Here is a 19,004-nt window from a genome sequence, read left to right as displayed (position 1 = left end):
GAAAGGGGACTGGGGTTTGGAGGGAGGGAACAAGGAGAAGAAAGTTGCAAGGGAGCACAGCTGCTGTAGTGTGACAGGCTGCAGTTCTGACGAAGCTATTATTAGCTCCAGACTTATGCCAAGAGTTATTTATAAAACCTGCAGCCAAAAACATTGAAGAACAAGGTGACTTGGAAACGGCAGGGAAGAAATGGTAGCGGAATGCTTGGAGGAGCTGAAATGAATAAACAACGAACAGGGACACATTCTTGTACAGTCATGACATATTTACAGCATGTTACAAAATGTAAAAATATACAAATCTGTACATAGACATTCATGATGTGACAAAGATTCACATGGCTCAGATGTCAGTGTATCAGTTTTTATTAAATGGGGAAAGTTTCACCACTTGAACACCTGATTGTATGGAAGAATAACATCTGATCCGTCACGTCTACAGGCCCATGACTGCTGGAGCGTGACATTGAGGAGAAATGCTCATTTTAAAAGGATATAAATTCATACAATCCATGTTGAAAACCTTAATCTAAAGTCTAATAATAAGTCAAACCCAAATTATATTTTAAAGAGCTCAGAATGTAGCATAGTTTAACCAAAAATGAAAATTCTGTCATCATTTACTCATCTTTTGTCACTCCAAACCTGTATGACATTCTTTCTTCTGTGGAACACAAAAGGGAGATATTTTGGAAAAAAGTCTTGGGGTTATTTTGTCTATACAATGAATTCAATAAGCTCCAGTGTTGTTTTGGACCCCATTGACTTTCATGGCATGGACAAAAACAGATTAAACATCTTATTTTGGGTAGCCTGGAAATCCAGACCTAAATCCAAAAGATTAATGGTCTGGCGTCGACTAATGAAAATCGGCCAGCTCGAGGGGCGGCACCAAGCATGCATTTGAAAATCTCACTGCACGCAATTGGATAACGCTACGACCAATCACAACAAGCCCCATACCTTAGCTACCAGCGGAGCTAACTGGTAGATTAGACTCTTACTGTATACGGTTGGCAAAACAGCAAAAACGCCCTTCTTGCAAAGGAACGATTCGAGCGGCGTCTTCTGTTCCTCTTTTAGATAAAAAGCCAAGTTTAACTCGTTCATTGTAGCGGCCAAAGCCGTTTCAAACAACTGGTGTTCATCCATAGCCATCTTGCAATGTTTACTAATGACTTTGACGTCACAGCGCTGTCGCCTTCTGTTTAGCTCGCCTCTGGCCCGCCTATATCAGATAACCCGATGTGATTGGTGCAGCTCAGATCGAGGGGCATATTTAATGAGCATCATTACTCGACGCCAGAGTAACTCACTGAGCAAATTCAACTTGTGCTCTCGCGAGAACTCTGGATTTCCAGGGTATATTTTGGATTCTGCAGAAATAAGAAAGTCATACAGGTTTGGAACAACGTGAGTAAATTATAAAAGTATTTTTATTTTTGGGTGAACTATCTCTTTAACTTAAGCTTGTACGTAGTACACAGACTGAAACTGGTAAACATCTTAGTGTATTTAGTTAACAATTACAAATTCATTAGTTAGACCCTAAAGAGTAATGCAAAAATCCCTTACAATATTTGACAGAACCAACATGGCATTGCTATGGCATTAAAACTATAGTTGTCAATTAGTTTTTTATACAGTAAATGCATGTACTGTACATTAAAAATATATATATAAACAATCAACAAACCACCAAAGTATCTCATTTATGTTAATGTGACTTTAATCTCTGATGAAAGTGCTGTGCTTTTTGTAAAGGATGTTGAAAGCTTTCCGAAAAAATGCACTTTTGAATGGCAAGTAAAATAGTTCCTGACTAACATATTGCTTGTTTGAATTGTCAGTCAAATTTTCAGTAAACTCCAAAATTACAAATTTCTCAGTTGTTGATTAAACCCAGGTTTCCAGATCTCCATGTGGTTCCTTGTTTGCTCTTTGGCACTTTGCTGCACTCGGTATTGGGACCTGGGATTCTGGTTTAGCCCAAGTGTTTCCTCGAGAGTTGTCTGTGCCGAAAGGCCCATTTGGGGAATCGTTCCCTCTCTGGTTTTGAGAGTTGGCATCTTTGCAGTTTGTTCTTTTGTAGAAAACTGGTTTTGGGATCTTTGAAGGCTTTCGGTCGGACCTGTGGTCACGTCTTGGTCGCACACAGGGTTTTAGCTTCAGCTTGAAGATGGATGGCACTCTCTCTGGTTTCCTTAAGGATCTTCTTTGTTTGATTGAACAACTCCTCTGCTTTTTTACATGCTCAGTTCCTAAATTTGATACTTTGCCAGGGGGAGTTTTGGTCTCAACATCTGAGTTGTCAACTGGCACTTTAACAAGTTCAGCAGTCTCCTTTGAATCCATACTGGATCCCAATGAGGACCAAGAACTGGTCATACAAGGTTTAGAGACCTTAAGGTGATGTGCGGTAGTGTGGTCTTCCACCACCTTGCCTCTGAGACCCTTAGGAAGAGTGTTCATCCACTTCTCAACTGACACCTTCTCCATCTTCCTTTGGCCACCAGAGAGTTCAGCCATGACTGCATCAAAAGCCCTGTTTCCACTGTCGGGTGTTGCCCGATCAAGACTTGCTGATCTGTGTGAGGCTTTACAGTGGTCAGATGGAATCTCTCTCGAATTCTTAGGAGTCTCGTGATGCTTCTCATCAGAGCTAGTGCTGGTTTCTGTGTCGATGCTTAGCTGCTGTAGATTGCACAAGATTTCCTCCTCTAGGCTCTTGTAGAGGATGGCTTCTTGAGAAGGGCTGAGTGGAGGAGGAGTGAAGAGATATCTTGTCTCAATTCCTCCCTCTTCAACCCCTAAAGACTTCTGAAACTGCACAACGTTCGGCACGTTTAGAGCCAAGTGCTGTACCTTCTTGCTGGCTGATCTATCTGCTCTTTGTTCAAGTTGGCCTTTCTCAGTTACATCCAGACTATCTTTCGGTTTACCAGGTGACTCTTCTTGAGAGATCTTAGCTGGTGTTCTAGGTCTGGTGTGTTGTGCTTCTGAGATGGCCCCTGTTATACCTTTAAAAGGAGAAAAGTTGCGAATGAAATGTGCACTCTTTTTGGGACCCCCATTGCCCTCTGGCTCATGAATAGTGATGTTCGGAGGTTTGGAACATGAATGTGTATTTCTAGGAAAACTCTGGAAGGTCCTTCCTGGACTTTCTTTCATGTCAGAGACAAGGTACGCTCTGTCCTCGTTCTCTCGTCCTTTTACTCCAATGGTGGAATTTTGTCTCAGTTTGGAAACAAACTGTGATTTGGTCCAGGTTTGACCCAGATTCTTCTCAGGCGCTTGCTGGCGTTGGATCTGATTGGTGTTTCTCTGAAGGACTAGAGGTGTTTGAGGACGCTGTATCTCAGGTTGTGGTGTGGTTGGATGATGGGTGGCCCGAGGAAGACTGCTTGTCAGGCGAGGTGTTGGTGACGTCCGTGTTGCATTTCTACCTGTCCTACTGGAGGAGTTTGTTTTCAAGCTGTCTTTTCTGTCAGCACAATTGTACACTCGAGATGGAGTACTCGGTCTCTCCCTTGATCTAAAAAGAAGAAGAAAAACACCCACACATAGCCTTGTTAGGGTCAGTGAGTCTGTGGTTCCTCAACAGCTGTTAAAAGTATCATGTATTTAGGGACACCAATATACACGATTAAGCATATGGTAATGCAAACTCCATTTTATCATATCAGAAGGGATTTGTTCAAATGGACACTTCATGGACATACATTAAAACAACCTATTTGCAGACCCACTCTCAGTTTATGGCCTCATTTACACCAGACATTGGCATGTGTTTATCTGCGTTTTCACATTTTGAGGTGGTCTGGGACTGATTTCGACCACATTTAAATAGGATGCAAATGCAAATGAGTTTTTGTTATTGGCATTCAGTTATTGTCATTAGCCTTTTCTTTTTTCTTTTGCTGCTTTTATTCTGAAAAAGAGACCAGACACTGCAGTTTTGCAATTTGCTTACCTAATTTACTCAATAATAACCAATGCAAGAAATTACAGAAAACATTTGGAGTTATCTATCAACTTTTTTTTTTTATTCAGTAAATGAATGCAAATACTCATATAATATGTAAGTGAGTGGTGATTTGCATTTTGCACTTAAGTGTGATTGCATCTATATGCAGTCACACTGGCGATTTATTGGAATGAACGTGTAAATCAATGCAATCTGGATGAATATAATTTCAGATAATAATCACAGTGATACAGTCTGTCATTAGTGATTATGGTTGCAAACTACTGATTAAAACTAACTTTCTAAAACCCTCATATTAGATAAGATATGAGAGTTATTTTCCCAAAAATGGAAATTCTATCATAATTTACTCACCCATATGTTGCTCACACTCTCATTCATCTTTGAAACACAAAATTAAGATATTTTTAAGAAAATCTGAACAATTTCAGTCCCTCCATTGACAGCTAAGCAACTACCACTTTAAAGCTTCAAAAAGTTCATAAAGAGATCATAAAACTAATCCATATGAATTGAGCGGTTTAGTCAAAATTTTCTAAAGAGACACGATCGCTTTATATGATGAACAGATTGAATTTAGGCTTTTATTCACATATAAACATTCATCAACGCACACATCAGTTGTGGTAAACGGAAGCTCAAGCATGTTCGCTTGGCGTGCGAGAACCAATGAGATTCATTCTTGTGTTACGCAGCACGTTTGAGCTTCTGCAAGAACCAATGAGGTTTGTTCTTGCGCATCAAGCAGGTTCGGTTGAACTTCTGTTTATGCACGCTGATCAATGTTTAAATGTGATTAAACACCTAAATTAAATAGGTTTATCATATAAAGCGATCGAGTCTCTGCAGAAAAATTGGATTAAACCACTCAATTCATATGGGTTAGTTTTACGATCTCTTATGAACTTGTTGAAGCATCAAAGTGGTTGTTGCGAAGCTGTCAATGGAGAGTACAGAACTGGGTCAGATTTTATTAAAAATATCTTAATTTGTGTTCCAAAGATGAAAGAATGTTTTACAGGTTTGGGACAACATGAGGATGGGTAATTAATGACAGAATTTTCACTTTTGAGTGAACTAACCTTTTAAAAGTTATTAAAAGTAATTAACCCACTAAAGTCAAGGCACTCATTTCTTGAAAAAAGGATGAAGGTTAATTACCATTGCTCTCTCCTTTTGTTATTCTACTCATTTTATTACAACGATTTAATAGCCAACATGTGATCATTAAATGTGTGTATAATAGAGACTATAACTCTAATATAATAGAGTAATAATAATATGAGATAATAGCCTCTGTAATTACCTTTGGACATTACTAATGAGATCTCATGATGAAGTGGAACAAGTTTGTTTCTTAGTGACTATTTAATAGCTAAAGAGGCAAGCTCAGTGTTTTTTTTGTCTTTTCTTTTTTTTAATATCACAGTCTCTGTCTCTCTCGGTGTCTTGCACACAAACTCATGTTTATGCCTCTGGGTGCTGTTATTGTCTGGGTCTCAGACAACAAGTAAAGTGTCTGTGAAAATCCAACGGTTTAAGTGGATTTCTATCTTCCTGTCAGCCAGCTCTCTGGCTGCCTCAGAGAAAGATTTTTAATTAGACCAATCACCTTCCAACAAGTTCTGACTGTATACTGTATATAGACGAAAAAATCCATCGCGATTTAACAGAACGACAGATCTTTTCTTATGCATTGTGACGTACACACTAGTGAATCAGATAATCGGGGAAAAGAAAATCTAAGGCGGGGACGTGGTGCTGTTTATCGGTTGTTGATTGGATAGAGGCAGATCTGAATACAAGCTTGCAGTCGGTGGTAAGAAAGGGGTTATAACATACAGACGATATGATTGGAGAAGTCCTGCTTACGTTTAAATTAAACATGCACTAATGATCATTCACAATATTATCAATAGTATGCATTTAGGAAATAGATAGGGTGAATTTAAATTTCATGCCAACTTCAAAATCAATCAAAACGTAATGGTTAAATAGTTATTTAGGTATTACTTAGCAAACCAACTGGACACTTACTTGTTGGGAGAGGGGCTGTTTCTCCGGCGGGTGGGCTGATGTTCAGGGTCAGGGGAACAGGAGGAGCGTGGAGGAGAGGGCCCTCCTCTCTGGGCTCTGTATGGGGCTGAAGGGGTCCAGACAACTGGCTGAAGAGGCGACTGAGTTCGACTCAGCATAAGAGCGGTCTGAGAAGCACACTGGGCATCGGGTCGTGGTGTGGTCAACCGCTCTTTGATCTCATGGACTGGAGTAGCTGGACGTGCGGTCAACTTATGGACTGATATGTATGTGTGAGAGAGAAATAAAAGAGGTTTTCCAGGAAATACTGATCCAATTCCTTAAAGTGCCCCCATTATGCTTTTTTTGGATATTACCTTTCATGTAGAGTGCTATATAGCTGTTTTTGAATATAAAAGGTCTGCAAAGTTTCAAAGATCAAAGTGCATGACAAATGGAGTCACTGTCTCATAAAAGCAAGAACTAATTCTGAACTGCCTGAAATGAGTCGTCAGTAAATCCAGTCTTACTTCCTAGGTTTGTAACAAATTTGCATGATATCAGCCTATGGACTTCATTGGTAGCCTGCAAACAACATCTACTTTGATAGTTGTAGCTGAGGCCTGGAAGAGTTTGGCTTGGGTTGAGAAGACGCATTTTTCTGTGTTCACTTCCATTTTTTCACTTCCAAATAATAGCGTTTCGTTTCCGACACACACTGTAAGCAGTAGACCAATCACAACAGACTGGGCCATCTGACCAATCAGAGCAGAGGAAGCTCTCAGGAAAAAAAGGGGTTAAGAGAGACAGAATCCTTGATCAAACCGTTTCAGATACTGTGAAAAAAGAGGTGATGCTGCAATGTATATTATGAGAAAATGAAAGTGTTTTTTGACCTTGGATGCATGTAAACCTATTGTAGAAGACTTCTGAAACAAACTTAAGAGTCTTTAAAATAGCATAATAGGGGCACTTTAAATAAGTTATTTTAATATACTACAGTACATGTGTTGAGATGTGATGAAATATTAGTAAAGATTATACAAACATTATCCCACTAAGGCATAATCCCACTACAATGTCTCATAATGTACTTCATAATGCTAAAGCAATCTTAAAGGGATAGTTCACACAAAAATGTTTGGGTTGAGAATGATCAACTACCACAAACCTTTCACTGTTTATATAATTTCTGATGCTAATTTTTGTAGGTAGTTGTAGGTGTGTATTTGTGAGCGTACTGAGAGAAGTGCAGCGGCAGGGATCATGTTTGTCGAGATAGTGCTCCAGGGTGTCCCATCCTCCGCCCACTCGCACCATAACATGATTCCTCAAAATCTACACACACACACACACACACACATCTTAATAAAAATGTATGAGCATGTTCATGTCTCATGTTTTCATATCAACAAAACATTTACTTTTCCATTTATGCTCAACAAAGCTACTGAGACAGTAAAATACATATTTTAATGACTATGATAGATCAACATTTTCCAGCATAGACAGGCAGTAATATGAGTAGTCCTTAGAAAAATGCTAAAATGACAGAGAGGAAAAAAACAAGGTTTTATATACCCGAACAAATATGAGAGTGTTGGAGTCTCCAACCCTGTATTTGCCCTCTGATACCTTCACCATGGGGAACTGGGATGGACAAGTGCACCGGCTTATCAGAAACTGGACCTGCACATACACACAAACACAAAAACGTTATTGTATTCTAAGCAGATGTAACCTGTCACTTTGAAAGCCTTCATAAATCAGTAAGGAGAGGACCCACAAATCAAAATGACAGGTTAATCCAAAGTTCTCCTTTTTTCCTATCCTGCAAATCATTTTAAATGCTAAAAAGAGGCATGAATCTTATAGGTACAGATGGATGTTCAGCTTTGACCCTTTGGGTGTCCTAGTTTTCAAGGCATCCTCTTGAATCAGTTGGATAACTGTGGGGTTTGTGCCACAGGTGGTGTAGTGGTTAAAGCCTAAAGCTGATAACTAGAAGGTTGGTGGTTCAATCACTGGAAGGAGCAAGCCATGAGCCGCCAACATTACAAAGCACTTAATTACAGATTGCTTGTGCCTGCATTAAGTGTACTTATTATTGGCAAGTCGCTTTAGATTAAAGTATCTGCTAATTGACTGATTACTAAGAACAAACATGAAAATGTTCATTAGTGATAAGACATCAATGGTGAAAAAAATAAGACATTATCCCCTGGTTTCACAGACAGGGCTTAAGACTAGTCCTAGACTAAAATGTAAGTCTGAGCTGTTTCCACTGAAATAAACTTGCACTGACTGATCTTAAAAATATATCAGTGCCTTTTTAGTTTTAAGATGCACATCGGTAATGTTTTTTTCTAAGCATGTTTATAAAAATTACTTAAATGTCCTAATTGATCTATGGTCTAATCCTGGCTTAGTCTAAGCCCTGTCTGTGAATCCGGGCCTAAATCTTTAACACGGAAAATTTTAGGACCACTGACTTTTTATTTTTTATTATTTAACACATTTCCCCCTTTAAATTCTCATTAATGTAATGAAAAATTATAAAAAAAAAAAAAAAAAATTCTGTCTGGACAACATTTGTTTTTAATTAAAAAAATTCTTTACAATTTATATAATAAATAGTTTTTTATGCTCTGTTCTAACTTTTATGCAGTGCTCAATTGTTGTCAAACATGTTAAAATGCAAAAATAAATTGTAATAAATAAAAATCATTTGAATTTGCAGTGGAATACGAAATAAGTTCTTGCCAGGTTTCGTGAGATTCACCTAAAGGGATTATTAAGACTGCAATGAATGTCATTTTAATCCACATCTTATGCAAAAATTGCTTCATTTAGATTCAATTCTTAATTAAAATCCAAGGCCCTCAGCACATCAGTAAACATGAATTTGATCTTTGATACGGCACCATCTCATCCAGGTTCTGGATGTTTATCAAGCGCCTCTGTGATTTGGGCTGAGCGGGCAAGTCCTCCATCTCCTCACGAATCTCCTCCTCGATCTCCTGCTCCAGCTGAATGAGGACCGGTGAAGCCATGCCGAAACGAGACGCCCGTCTGGCCACCTCAAGAAGACACAGCACAAAATTCTTCTCATTCTTACGCAGGACAAGGTCGTCTGTCTCGAACATCAGTACATCTGCAGTAGGGGTAGAGTTTAAGACGGTTATAACAGAAAACAGAACTGGAATTATAAGAATTTATTTATTTTTTTAAATAAAAGGCATTTTGATTATGTTGCGCTGATCTACAGTTGTCTTGGACTTTTACTGACAACTTGTAAGGATCAACAACAAGCAAAAGCAAAGTTTCAGTTACTGATGTCATTATACAAATTCACTATTCAATTCTAATTCATTCCACTAGCAAAATATCTGTTAAGATATAGTATAGACTAGATGAATTGTATAGAAAGAAGAACAGTGTTGGGGGTAACGCATTACAAGTAACATGAGTTACGTAATCAGATTACTTTTATCAAGTAACGAGAAAAGTAACGCATTATTTTTACATTTACAACAAAATATCTGAGTTACTCTCTTAAATAAGTCCCCTCTCCTGTCCCCATGTTGAGAGAAATCAGGAGAAAATATAGAGTTGTTGTGTGAATAAAAACAGTCAAATTAAATATGTTAAATAACAAAAATACTTGGTGTATTTAATGTCACTTTATTAACCAATGTCTTTGCTGCTGACCTTCAATAATTCAATTAAACCATACCATTAAGCAAAAATGACTTGTTAAACATATATATATATATTATATATAATTTGCATTTCACTGTGAAAGGCCCTTTACGTTTTCCAAAAATATAACTTTTGTTTGTTTGTTTTTAATAAGAAACAAAGCAAACCCAGCCCAGCCAAGAAAAAGTAACGTACGTAACACATTACTTTCCATAAAAAGTAACTAACGTTAAGGCAATTTGTTTCTTTTTAGGAGTAACACAATATTGTAACGCATTACATTTAAAAGTAAAAGTACATTACTTTCCCAAAAATTGAAGAAGACGAATTAGATTGGTCATGTGATCTCCATAGTAAAGCCTACTGTTATGACTGGAGTCTTCTTCTCATGTGAGTATACATGATTTTAAAGATATTTATCGAATTTACTATTAACTTTCATATGTGTAAAACCTTGGGAAAGACTACATTTGAGCAAACAGCCCAACACTTGACAAGCTTCGCGACTGTAGTGAGCTCACAGCACTCTCTAGAGGTAAAAGTCTGAATTGCAAACAGGTGATTTTCAATCAAGCGGTTTTTATGTGATAGTGATAATTTTTAATTCAACAAATATAAAACGTCACATACATGTAAAATTATAAAACGTACCTGAAATGCTCATCTCTTTTCGACACCAGTTGATGAAATTCGTCACATTATCCCGGGCCAGGAATGTTGTTGGATGTGCAGAGCTGACGAAAGTGACTCCAGAAGCGGGTAGCCTTTGTTGGATCTCAGTGGTTCCGCTCCTCTTCAGAAACTCATCCGCCACTCGAGTCACGTTATTAGCGTGAGCACACAGAAGCGCACCTGTTTCCAACACCTCCAAAATATTATTTACGTCAATGTCCACGTTGTATAAATCTCCCAGCCATTCTGCCAGGTCTTCTTTCATGGCATAGAGATATTCCTCGCTGGATTTAAAAGGCTTGATGCTTTGATTGGATGCATGCTGAATTCCAGACATGGCTTGTATTGAATCAAATCAATTTAATAGACTCAATCTAATTTAAATAATCCAGGATTGTAAGGGGAAAAATAAGACTCAAATAAAAATACGGTCGAATATCAGCATAGTGTGACAACGAAACGGTATAAAAGTTTAAACTCTTCGATTTAATCGACTCCAAACACATATTTTCCGTCCTAAACTTAGTGTAAATGTAAGTGCATGAAATGAAACGTTGTGCAGTGTTGTGTTGCAAAGTTTCAGCGCTTTTTTAATGTTGTCAGGGTGTGTGAGCGCGGAATCGTCCTTGGTTACCAGATAGCGTCTTAATCCAAACACTCCAGTTAACCATTTACTGCCCACAACAACTCCTTACGGCAAACACATGAATAATAAACACCAAAGTACTGACTGAGGAATATTATAACAATAACATAAATATTTTTTAAACTATCATTAAGTGTTACTTAGTTTAAAGTAAACATGAAATTAAAAATTACCGATTATTTTTATATGGAATACTGCAGCATTTATAATAAATGATTTATCCGTGCACATCATCGTTATTTTTTTTTTTAAATAATAATATCATAATCTTTAATAACAAAATTTCAAAATAACTTCCCCTCCCTCTTCTCTTATCTGATGGCGTACGTTCTACTGGCGCTAGGGCCACTTTTGTGGGATTCAGGGCCCACAACTTAAACGATTTCAAGTATTTAGTTGTTTATTTGTACATAATTTGGGCTTCCAGCTCATAAAACCCACGAAAACAGGATTTCAAAAAATTTGAATATATGAAATCACACAGTAATTACACAGTGATACCATGGTCATTGAAGCAGGTTTTGGTTCTTTTGGCAGTGTGGGCAGGTGCAAATCCTGCTGGAAAATGAAGGAAGCATGAAGTGCTCTGGAAATGTCCTGGTAGACGGCTGCGTCGACTCTGGATTTAATAAAGCACAGTGGACCAAAGTCCTCTTTTCTGATGAGAGCAAATTTTCATTCTCATTTGGAAACCAAGGTCCCAGAGTCTGGAGGAAGAATGGAGAGGCACACAATCCAAGATGCTTGAAGTCCAGTGTGAAGTTCCCACAGTCTGTGTTGGTTTGGGGAGCCATGTCATCGGCTGGTGGTGGTCCACTGTGCTGTCCACTCAACGCAGCCGTCTACCAGGACATGTTCAGAGCACTTCATGCTTCCTTCATTTTCCAGCAGGATTTGCACCTGCCCACACTGCCAAAAGAACCAAAACCTGCTTCAATGACCATGGTATCACTGTGTAATTACTGTGTTATTTCATGTAATATTCTAATTTTTTGAAATCCTGTTTTCGTGGGTTTTATGAGCTGGAAGCCCAAATTATGTACAAATAAACAACTAAATACTTGAAATCGTTTAAGTTGTGGGCCCTGAATCTATAATCTATGGAAGTTTAACGTTTTGAATGGAATTATGGAAATAAATAAACTTTTCCATGATATTCAAATTTTTTGGAAAGGGTCTGTATGTCCCAGTCATAGGTCCCAGTAGGGTAGAAAAAACTATCGCAACTTGTGTTTCATGCCAACTTGCGAAAAACTCCCTTCAGCTTTGTGAGATAAAACTGCAAAAGGGGAGTTTTTACAGTTTATAAACCCATTTCCAACATAAAGAGTAGAATAGGTTAAAGGGTTAGTTCACCCAAAAATATATTCATTTATTCACCCTCATGTCGTTTGAAACCCGTAAGACTTTCATTCATCTTTGGAACACAAATAAAGATCCATCTATTCCATTCACAACACATATTTTCACACGTATGTACTCAAATCTCAAATTAGGTCTTAAAAATTTATATTATTACTAAAAACTAGAAGAATGTTGGTAGATTTCATTGAATGAACTGTCACTGACAAATGCAGATGTAAAATTAATGATGCAAATGTAATAAGGAAAAAAAGAGTTTAAAGAGAAAATTTCATTTTTAAGGAAACATAATTGCCTTTAATAATATCATATATCTTGATTGTGAAAATAAAATACAGCTTGTAGCAATTCATATTTATACATTTCATTGAAATGAACTTATAACATTTTTGTTCATCAAATTAAATTTGTGCATTAAGTGCTTTGAAACATTAAATAAGGATTAATTTTTTAATCTATAAGCATAGTCCATGATCATTCATGTTACTGAGAAATATTGCTTAAAAATAAGCTCTTTGAGTTGTGTTGTGTTAGTTACAAAACAAACCACTAATTTTCTTTATTTTTCTTCTTCTTTCCTGAATATTCCCGCCTTCTCTTTCTATACTGACCACCACCTCCTCCCTCACTGCGGCCAGTGAAGCTGGGCATCGGTGGCTCAATCTCTCCTGGACGTCCCCCTCTGTCTGGGACACTGCCCATTAGTACCTGCAGAAACAAATGTTTGGCATAAATTGTTCTTAAAGTGCAAGTTCGCTGACTTTCAACCAGCTTTGTATCAATGTCGGAGGGGGTATATGGAAATGAACAATGTGTACTCTCTCTGCGTCTGACCTGGACTGAGAATTCATTCATTTTTATTTGTCAGCAAAAGTCCGCCAGATGACACAAAATGCATAATTCAGACTTTTTGACAGCTCCAGGGCTTTTGTGAAAACCACAGATTGTACTTTTGCATTTTTGAATCCACGGACAGTCGGATTGACAGCGGGTTACTAACAGGGCTGCTGTCACTGTAAGAGCCGACGCGCAGACCCATTATACTGTTACACATGCCTTTTCTTTCTCAACTGTTTACGTTCACTTAAACACAACTGACTGTGTTTACGTGAATACTCGCCAAGACTGGCATTTTGACATTATTTTGTGTGTATTTGACTGTTTAAGCGCATTAAGCAGCGAAAAATAACTCAATGTAGTTCTGAGAGGCGGCTTTATGTGTGCAAACTTTGAGTGCGAGCACAAAATCTGCGGGATTGAGTAAAATTATGCGCAATCCCATGCCGAAATTCAAGCCCTGTAACAGAAACAATATTTCAATGAATCAATGAAAAATGTATTTAATTCAATGCGCCAAAGTGGCTAGTAAGAGTGACTGCGCTACACGCCACTGCTGAAATCCAGCCACATTTGGCAGGTGTTAATGTCAAGCCCTGGTTATTAACAAAGCAGATATGGTAAGTTTAGGTTAATTGCCTAGTCCTAACCCCACCCCACCCCTACCTAAACATAACCATACTGGGGAAAGAGGGGAGTTACACCAGTATGTGACAGTGTTTTGCTTCACTCAGTCCCTCCAGGATTTCACGATTTTTGTGTGTGATTTTTGCGATCAAAATTAGTGGTAATTTCCAGAAATTTGTGAAAAAATTTCATAATTATGACATCACATTTAACATAATAGTATTATGTCAGATGCACAATACTCATACATGACACAAATCACAAACAAAATGCATAAAGATTGTTTATTTTGGTCTAATCAAATTCTCATCAAATTAACTTTTAAAACAACCTAAGGGCAATTTTTCTACCTGACCTATGTAAATATTAACAGCAGGTGTAGTAATTTATACTGTAGAACTGTGTGTAAATCCTGAGTTGAGGGGTCCTGAGCTGCAGAAGGCAACCACTTACTTATAGTGCGGCGTTTTGCATGGCGTCCTCACTGCGTATAGCTACGCAATACGAAGTGACCGTTCGAAAGGGAACTACTCGGTTACTATCGTAACCTCAGTTCCCTGAGAGTAGGGAACGAGTATTGCGTAGCCGGCCGCACTATAGTAACCTGGCAAGTTGTCGCTTCAGTCGAACTTAAAATGGCGTTTTTCGGGGACTAATATAGGCTAAGGCCGCGCCCCCTTGGCGGGCTCTGACGTGTAATGGCGTGCCATTGGATGTGCAGTTGCCGCAGCACAGCCAATGAGAGAGCCAGACACTCACTGTGCTAGCTGTGCAGCTGCAAAAAGCGTTTTACATTATAGGCTTCAGTAAATCGAGGAAAAGGAGTTTCCCCTTTTCCCGCAACAACTGTATCCACGTAAAAATGCATTGAAACTTTAATTAAACTAGAGATATTTCAATTGGGTGAATGTTTTGTGAGGTCTTTTTCATTTTTGTGATTATTTTGCGGTTAAATTAGGAATTATGCAGGATCGCAAAAAAATTCGACATTTTGTTGATTTTGCATTGTATTCAGCAATCGCGGAATCGCGAAAAATTGGAGGGATCACTGTTGGACAGAAGGTACTCCCCGTTCATTTTCTTCCTAATTAACTGATGAAATGGCAGTTTCTGTCAGTTTTTTCCTCTTCCTTTGGCCCAAAAAATACAAACACAGAGGTTTTTCAGATTTTTCGTTGCAGTGTTTACCATTATTTGCTGCCATTAGCCACTGCCTACAACGCACTGACTGGACCCTTCACTAGAAACTGAAAATAACTCACTCCCGATAAACCTTTACTCTTTGAATTCTTGCACACGGCAACAATACAAGTCGACAAGTTTGCTAAGAAGTATTGCCTACTCAAGCAAGGTATTTGACTCTGGTCAAGCCTATCCAATAGGAGAAGACTAGGAGTGGCCTTGCTTGGCTACATGCCCAGTGGCATCGATTTCAAAAATGTTTTCGCCTTTCTACCGCATAGGCAGACAAATTTTATTGAAAGCCCATTTTGCCAGTGGTGAATTACCCCTTTATATATTTTATTATGTAATTTCCCTCACTAAATTTAATGCACTCAATGCTAGAGAGAAAAGTGAATTATTGTTACTATTAGAAGCAAAACTTTGGTGAAGGGCACCTTGTGAACAGCTGTTGAAGGCCCTGCTTTAACTGGCCTAATGCGAGACTCGTCCTCTCTGGTCGCCAACAGCATAGCAATGGAGACGAACGACTCAGGAGAAGGTGAAAAGGGGGCCATGGAAGAAAGCACAGCACTGCGTTCCTTGAAAGAAAAGGGATAATTTGCTCTGTGAAAAAAATATTTCAATACATACTTGAAGGTTTGCAAAAACTAAATCTTAGTACCTTTCCCCTCTCTCCCCAAGCAAAGGATTGTAGTGTGACATAAAAGCGCTTGATAATCATTTGGCGCCGACACTCATAATCCTTACAGAGAGCTCTGTTGATGTCATCAATCTTTTTCTAAGAGTGAAAAACATTATTGTGAAAATATTTGTTATGGAATAGAGTTCTGAAATAGGTCAAATGTAACTTTGTAATACATACCCATTGCTCAGAGTTCAGACTGGTATTCAGTAACCCTTCTGGAAATTCACCTTCTGGAAGTGATGTCAGCCGTGACTCCACCTGAATGAATGAAGTATTATGTTAAAAAATGTAAATATCTTTTTTTCTTTTTTTTCCATCTATGGTGCCATAAAGAACCTTTATCATCCATGGAACCTTTAAATTTCAAATAAGTGGAAAAGGGTTCTTTAGATTATTCAAATGTTTTTCAAAAACTAAGAAACTAAGAAAAAAAACTGCTTCTTTTAAAGTCACCATGAAATCAAAATGGACAAATCTTATTTTTTTAAGGAATATTGTCGTATTTATTAGATAGGATTTATCATCCATATCGTAATGTGCCCTCACAATCTTTAATCAAAATAACTTCCCCTGCCTCTTCTCTTCTCTGATGACGCGTTTACAACCTGTCACTCACATGAGATCAACCAATAGCAAACAACAACCATCCAATCAATACCTGATGGACGAAATCAAGTCCTGCCCTACTTTTTTTTTTCTCGTTCGAAAAGGTGTTTCACTCTGATATATACGTAATAATAATAGGGAAGAAAATTCTTCACAACTTTCATTACATGCCAACTTGAACTGAAATGGTTCACTGAAATGTTCTTTGGGGATCCTAAAGGGTTTGGCCTAATTCACCCAAAAATGAAAATTCTGCCATTAATTACTCACCCTCATGTCATTCCAAACCAGTAAGAATTTTGTTGATCTTCAGAACACAAATGAAGATCTTTTCTGTCCCTCCATTGACAGATACGCAACTACCACTTTGAAGCTTCAAAAAGTTCATTGAGAGATCGTAAAACTAATCCATATGATATGAATTGAGCGGCTTAGTCCAAATTTTCTAAAGAGACTCGATCGCTTTATATGATGAACAGATTTAATTTAGGCTTTTATTCACATTTAAACATTGATCAGCGAACATAAACAGAGGCTCAGCCGAACATGTTTGACACTCGAGAACAAACCTCATTGGTTCTTGCAGAAGCTCAAACGTGCTGCGTGACACGAGAATGAACCTCATTGGTTCTCACACGTCAAGTGAACATGCTTGAGTTCTGTTTACAATCGATGTGTGCGTTGATGAATGTTTACATGGGAATAAAAGCCTAAATTCAATCTGTTCATCATAGAAAGTGATCAAGTCTCTTCAGAAAATTTGGACTAAACCGCTCAATTCATATGGTTTCGTTTTACACTCTCTTTATGAACTTTTTAAATGGTCAAAAGTGGTAGTTGTGTAGCTGTCAATGGAGGGACAGAAAGCTCTCCGATTTCATTAAAAAGATCATCATTTGTGTTCCAAAGATGAACGAAAGTCTAACGAGTTTGGAACGACACGAGAGTGAGTAATTAATGACAGAATTTTCATTTTTTAAAGGGGTGGTTGATTATGATTTCACTTTTCTAACTTTAGTTAGTGTGTAATGTTGCTGTTTGAGCATAAACAACATCTGCAAAGTTACAACGCTCAAAGTTCAAAGCAAAAGGAGTTTTTGAAATTTTCAGTGCATGTCTGTGTGAGTGCAAGCTGTTGAAGCTCCGCCCTCTGTGCCGGGAGCAGCAGCTCATTTGCATTTAAAGGGACAGACACAAAACGGTGCATTTTTGCTCACCCTCAAAAATTGACAACTTTAACATACTATATAAAATATCTGTAGGGTATTTTGAGCTAAAACTTCACATACACACTCTGGGGACATCAAAGACTCATTTTACATCATGTGAAAAGGGCATTATACCACCCCTTTAAGTGAACTAACCCTTTAAAAGGTTTCTTGTGAAAACCCCCATCTGGAACATATATTTTTAAGAGTGTACCAGGTAATTACTAGACATTCAGTGGTGATCTGTTTCCTACCTCTGCACAGGCATCACTCATCCGAGAAGATGTTTCTAAGCCAAGAGTCTGGAACAGCTCTGCCAGACCCTTATTTACTTCTTGCCAATTAGTTTTATCCTCTTCCACTTGACTGGTTTCCTGATGCTCATCTTCAATGCCCATAGTAAGACTCTCCCGTTTTCTTTGCTCTTTGCCATTTGTCTCACAATTCTGATCTGCATCTTCTGGATGACTCTCTCTGTACGTCAGCATACGGGCTGCCATCAACTCTGACACCAAATACTCTGCGAATTGATAGAGAAAATGCACAGTAGCTCTTCACAGAAAATCTTAAAAATGCACAAATTGAGAACATCCATCACCTCCCTACCTTACCAGTCACTCTGAACAACAGAAGTGGGCAAAGGTTCTCTGATATAAGAGCATTTTGAGGACAGGACATCTCCTTCAGCATCTCCCTCAACTCCCCGACCAGAACTGCACCACCAACTCTCCGTGCTGAAGCACAGTTACATTTTATGCATGATATCAGCACAAAAATGTTGTCATATAGGCAGGAACCCGTTTTCATTTTTAATCCCAGGCCTTGAAATTAAAGCTAAATTTACATCATTATTAGATTTAAAAGTGCAGGTCTAATCATTTAAATATGATACGTGCAAAACAAACGACTAAAAAAGCAAATAGATGGAAAGCTTGTATAGGACTTGTCTGGGTTGGGTTACCTGGAGCATCGGGAAAACTTTCTCTTAGTTCTGAGACCAACCAGGTGAGCAAAGGGCAAGGCAATTCATCACATTTGCATTTCTTCAAGCACTCTCTGCTCTTATACCTGTGCAATATAACAACGAAACAGCTATGATTGTTATTATCTTGACAAGAATAATACATTTTTTATATCGCCGTTTTTTTGTGTGTGTTACTCACCCAAGAGCTTTAATTAAAGCGATTGCACCAGTATCTCTCTCCATAGTGTACTTCCTTATTCAGCATTGACGACTGTTATTGTAAAACAAGACAGTAGAAGTCGCTCTCTGCAGATAACTTATTGCTAATGCTAGACAAAAATAATCGATCGAAATTGATTCAATCGTTCTAATCACTAAACGGACAGATTTCTTTGGTTCTAAACTTAACAAGATAAGAAACATAGCAAAGATTGGTCTTGCTTATTAGACACACGCGGATCTATCGTCTTGACTCTTTATTTGCTCGCAAAAAACAAACAAAAAAA

At 38.1% G+C, this 19,004-nt stretch overlaps 2 protein-coding genes across 2 annotated transcripts; both read right to left on the bottom strand.

Moving 5' to 3' along the window:
* Positions 1-1,753: 1,753 nt before the first annotated feature.
* Positions 1,754-10,715, bottom strand: gas2l2 (growth arrest specific 2 like 2; the record flags this gene model as incomplete). Its single annotated transcript, XM_079872698.1, has 6 exons — positions 1,754-3,535; positions 6,026-6,284; positions 7,246-7,342; positions 7,586-7,693; positions 8,929-9,158; positions 10,358-10,715. The coding sequence occupies 6 exons, from the start codon at positions 10,713-10,715 to the stop codon at positions 1,897-1,899; spliced, it is 2,691 nt and encodes an 896-aa protein (XP_079728824.1). The 3' UTR covers positions 1,754-1,896.
* Positions 10,716-12,362: 1,647 nt separating this feature from the next.
* On the bottom strand, positions 12,363-18,779 carry LOC307159493 (protein FAM98A). Its single transcript, XM_079872899.1, has 8 exons — positions 18,698-18,779; positions 18,496-18,602; positions 18,146-18,268; positions 17,789-18,054; positions 15,898-15,978; positions 15,697-15,813; positions 15,470-15,613; positions 12,363-13,094 (listed from the first exon to the last, which is right to left on the bottom strand). Exons 1-8 carry the CDS (start codon positions 18,739-18,741, stop codon positions 12,936-12,938), a joined length of 1,041 nt encoding a protein of 346 aa, XP_079729025.1. The 5' UTR covers positions 18,742-18,779; the 3' UTR covers positions 12,363-12,935.
* Between the last annotated feature and the right edge of the window lie 225 nt (positions 18,780-19,004).

Source organism: Squalius cephalus (genome assembly GCF_949319135.1).
Source record: "Squalius cephalus genome assembly, chromosome: 5".
Lineage (NCBI taxonomy): Eukaryota > Metazoa > Chordata > Actinopteri > Cypriniformes > Leuciscidae > Squalius > Squalius cephalus.
Note: the sequence above shows the minus strand (reverse complement) of the source record. Positions and strands in the feature narration are given on the sequence as shown.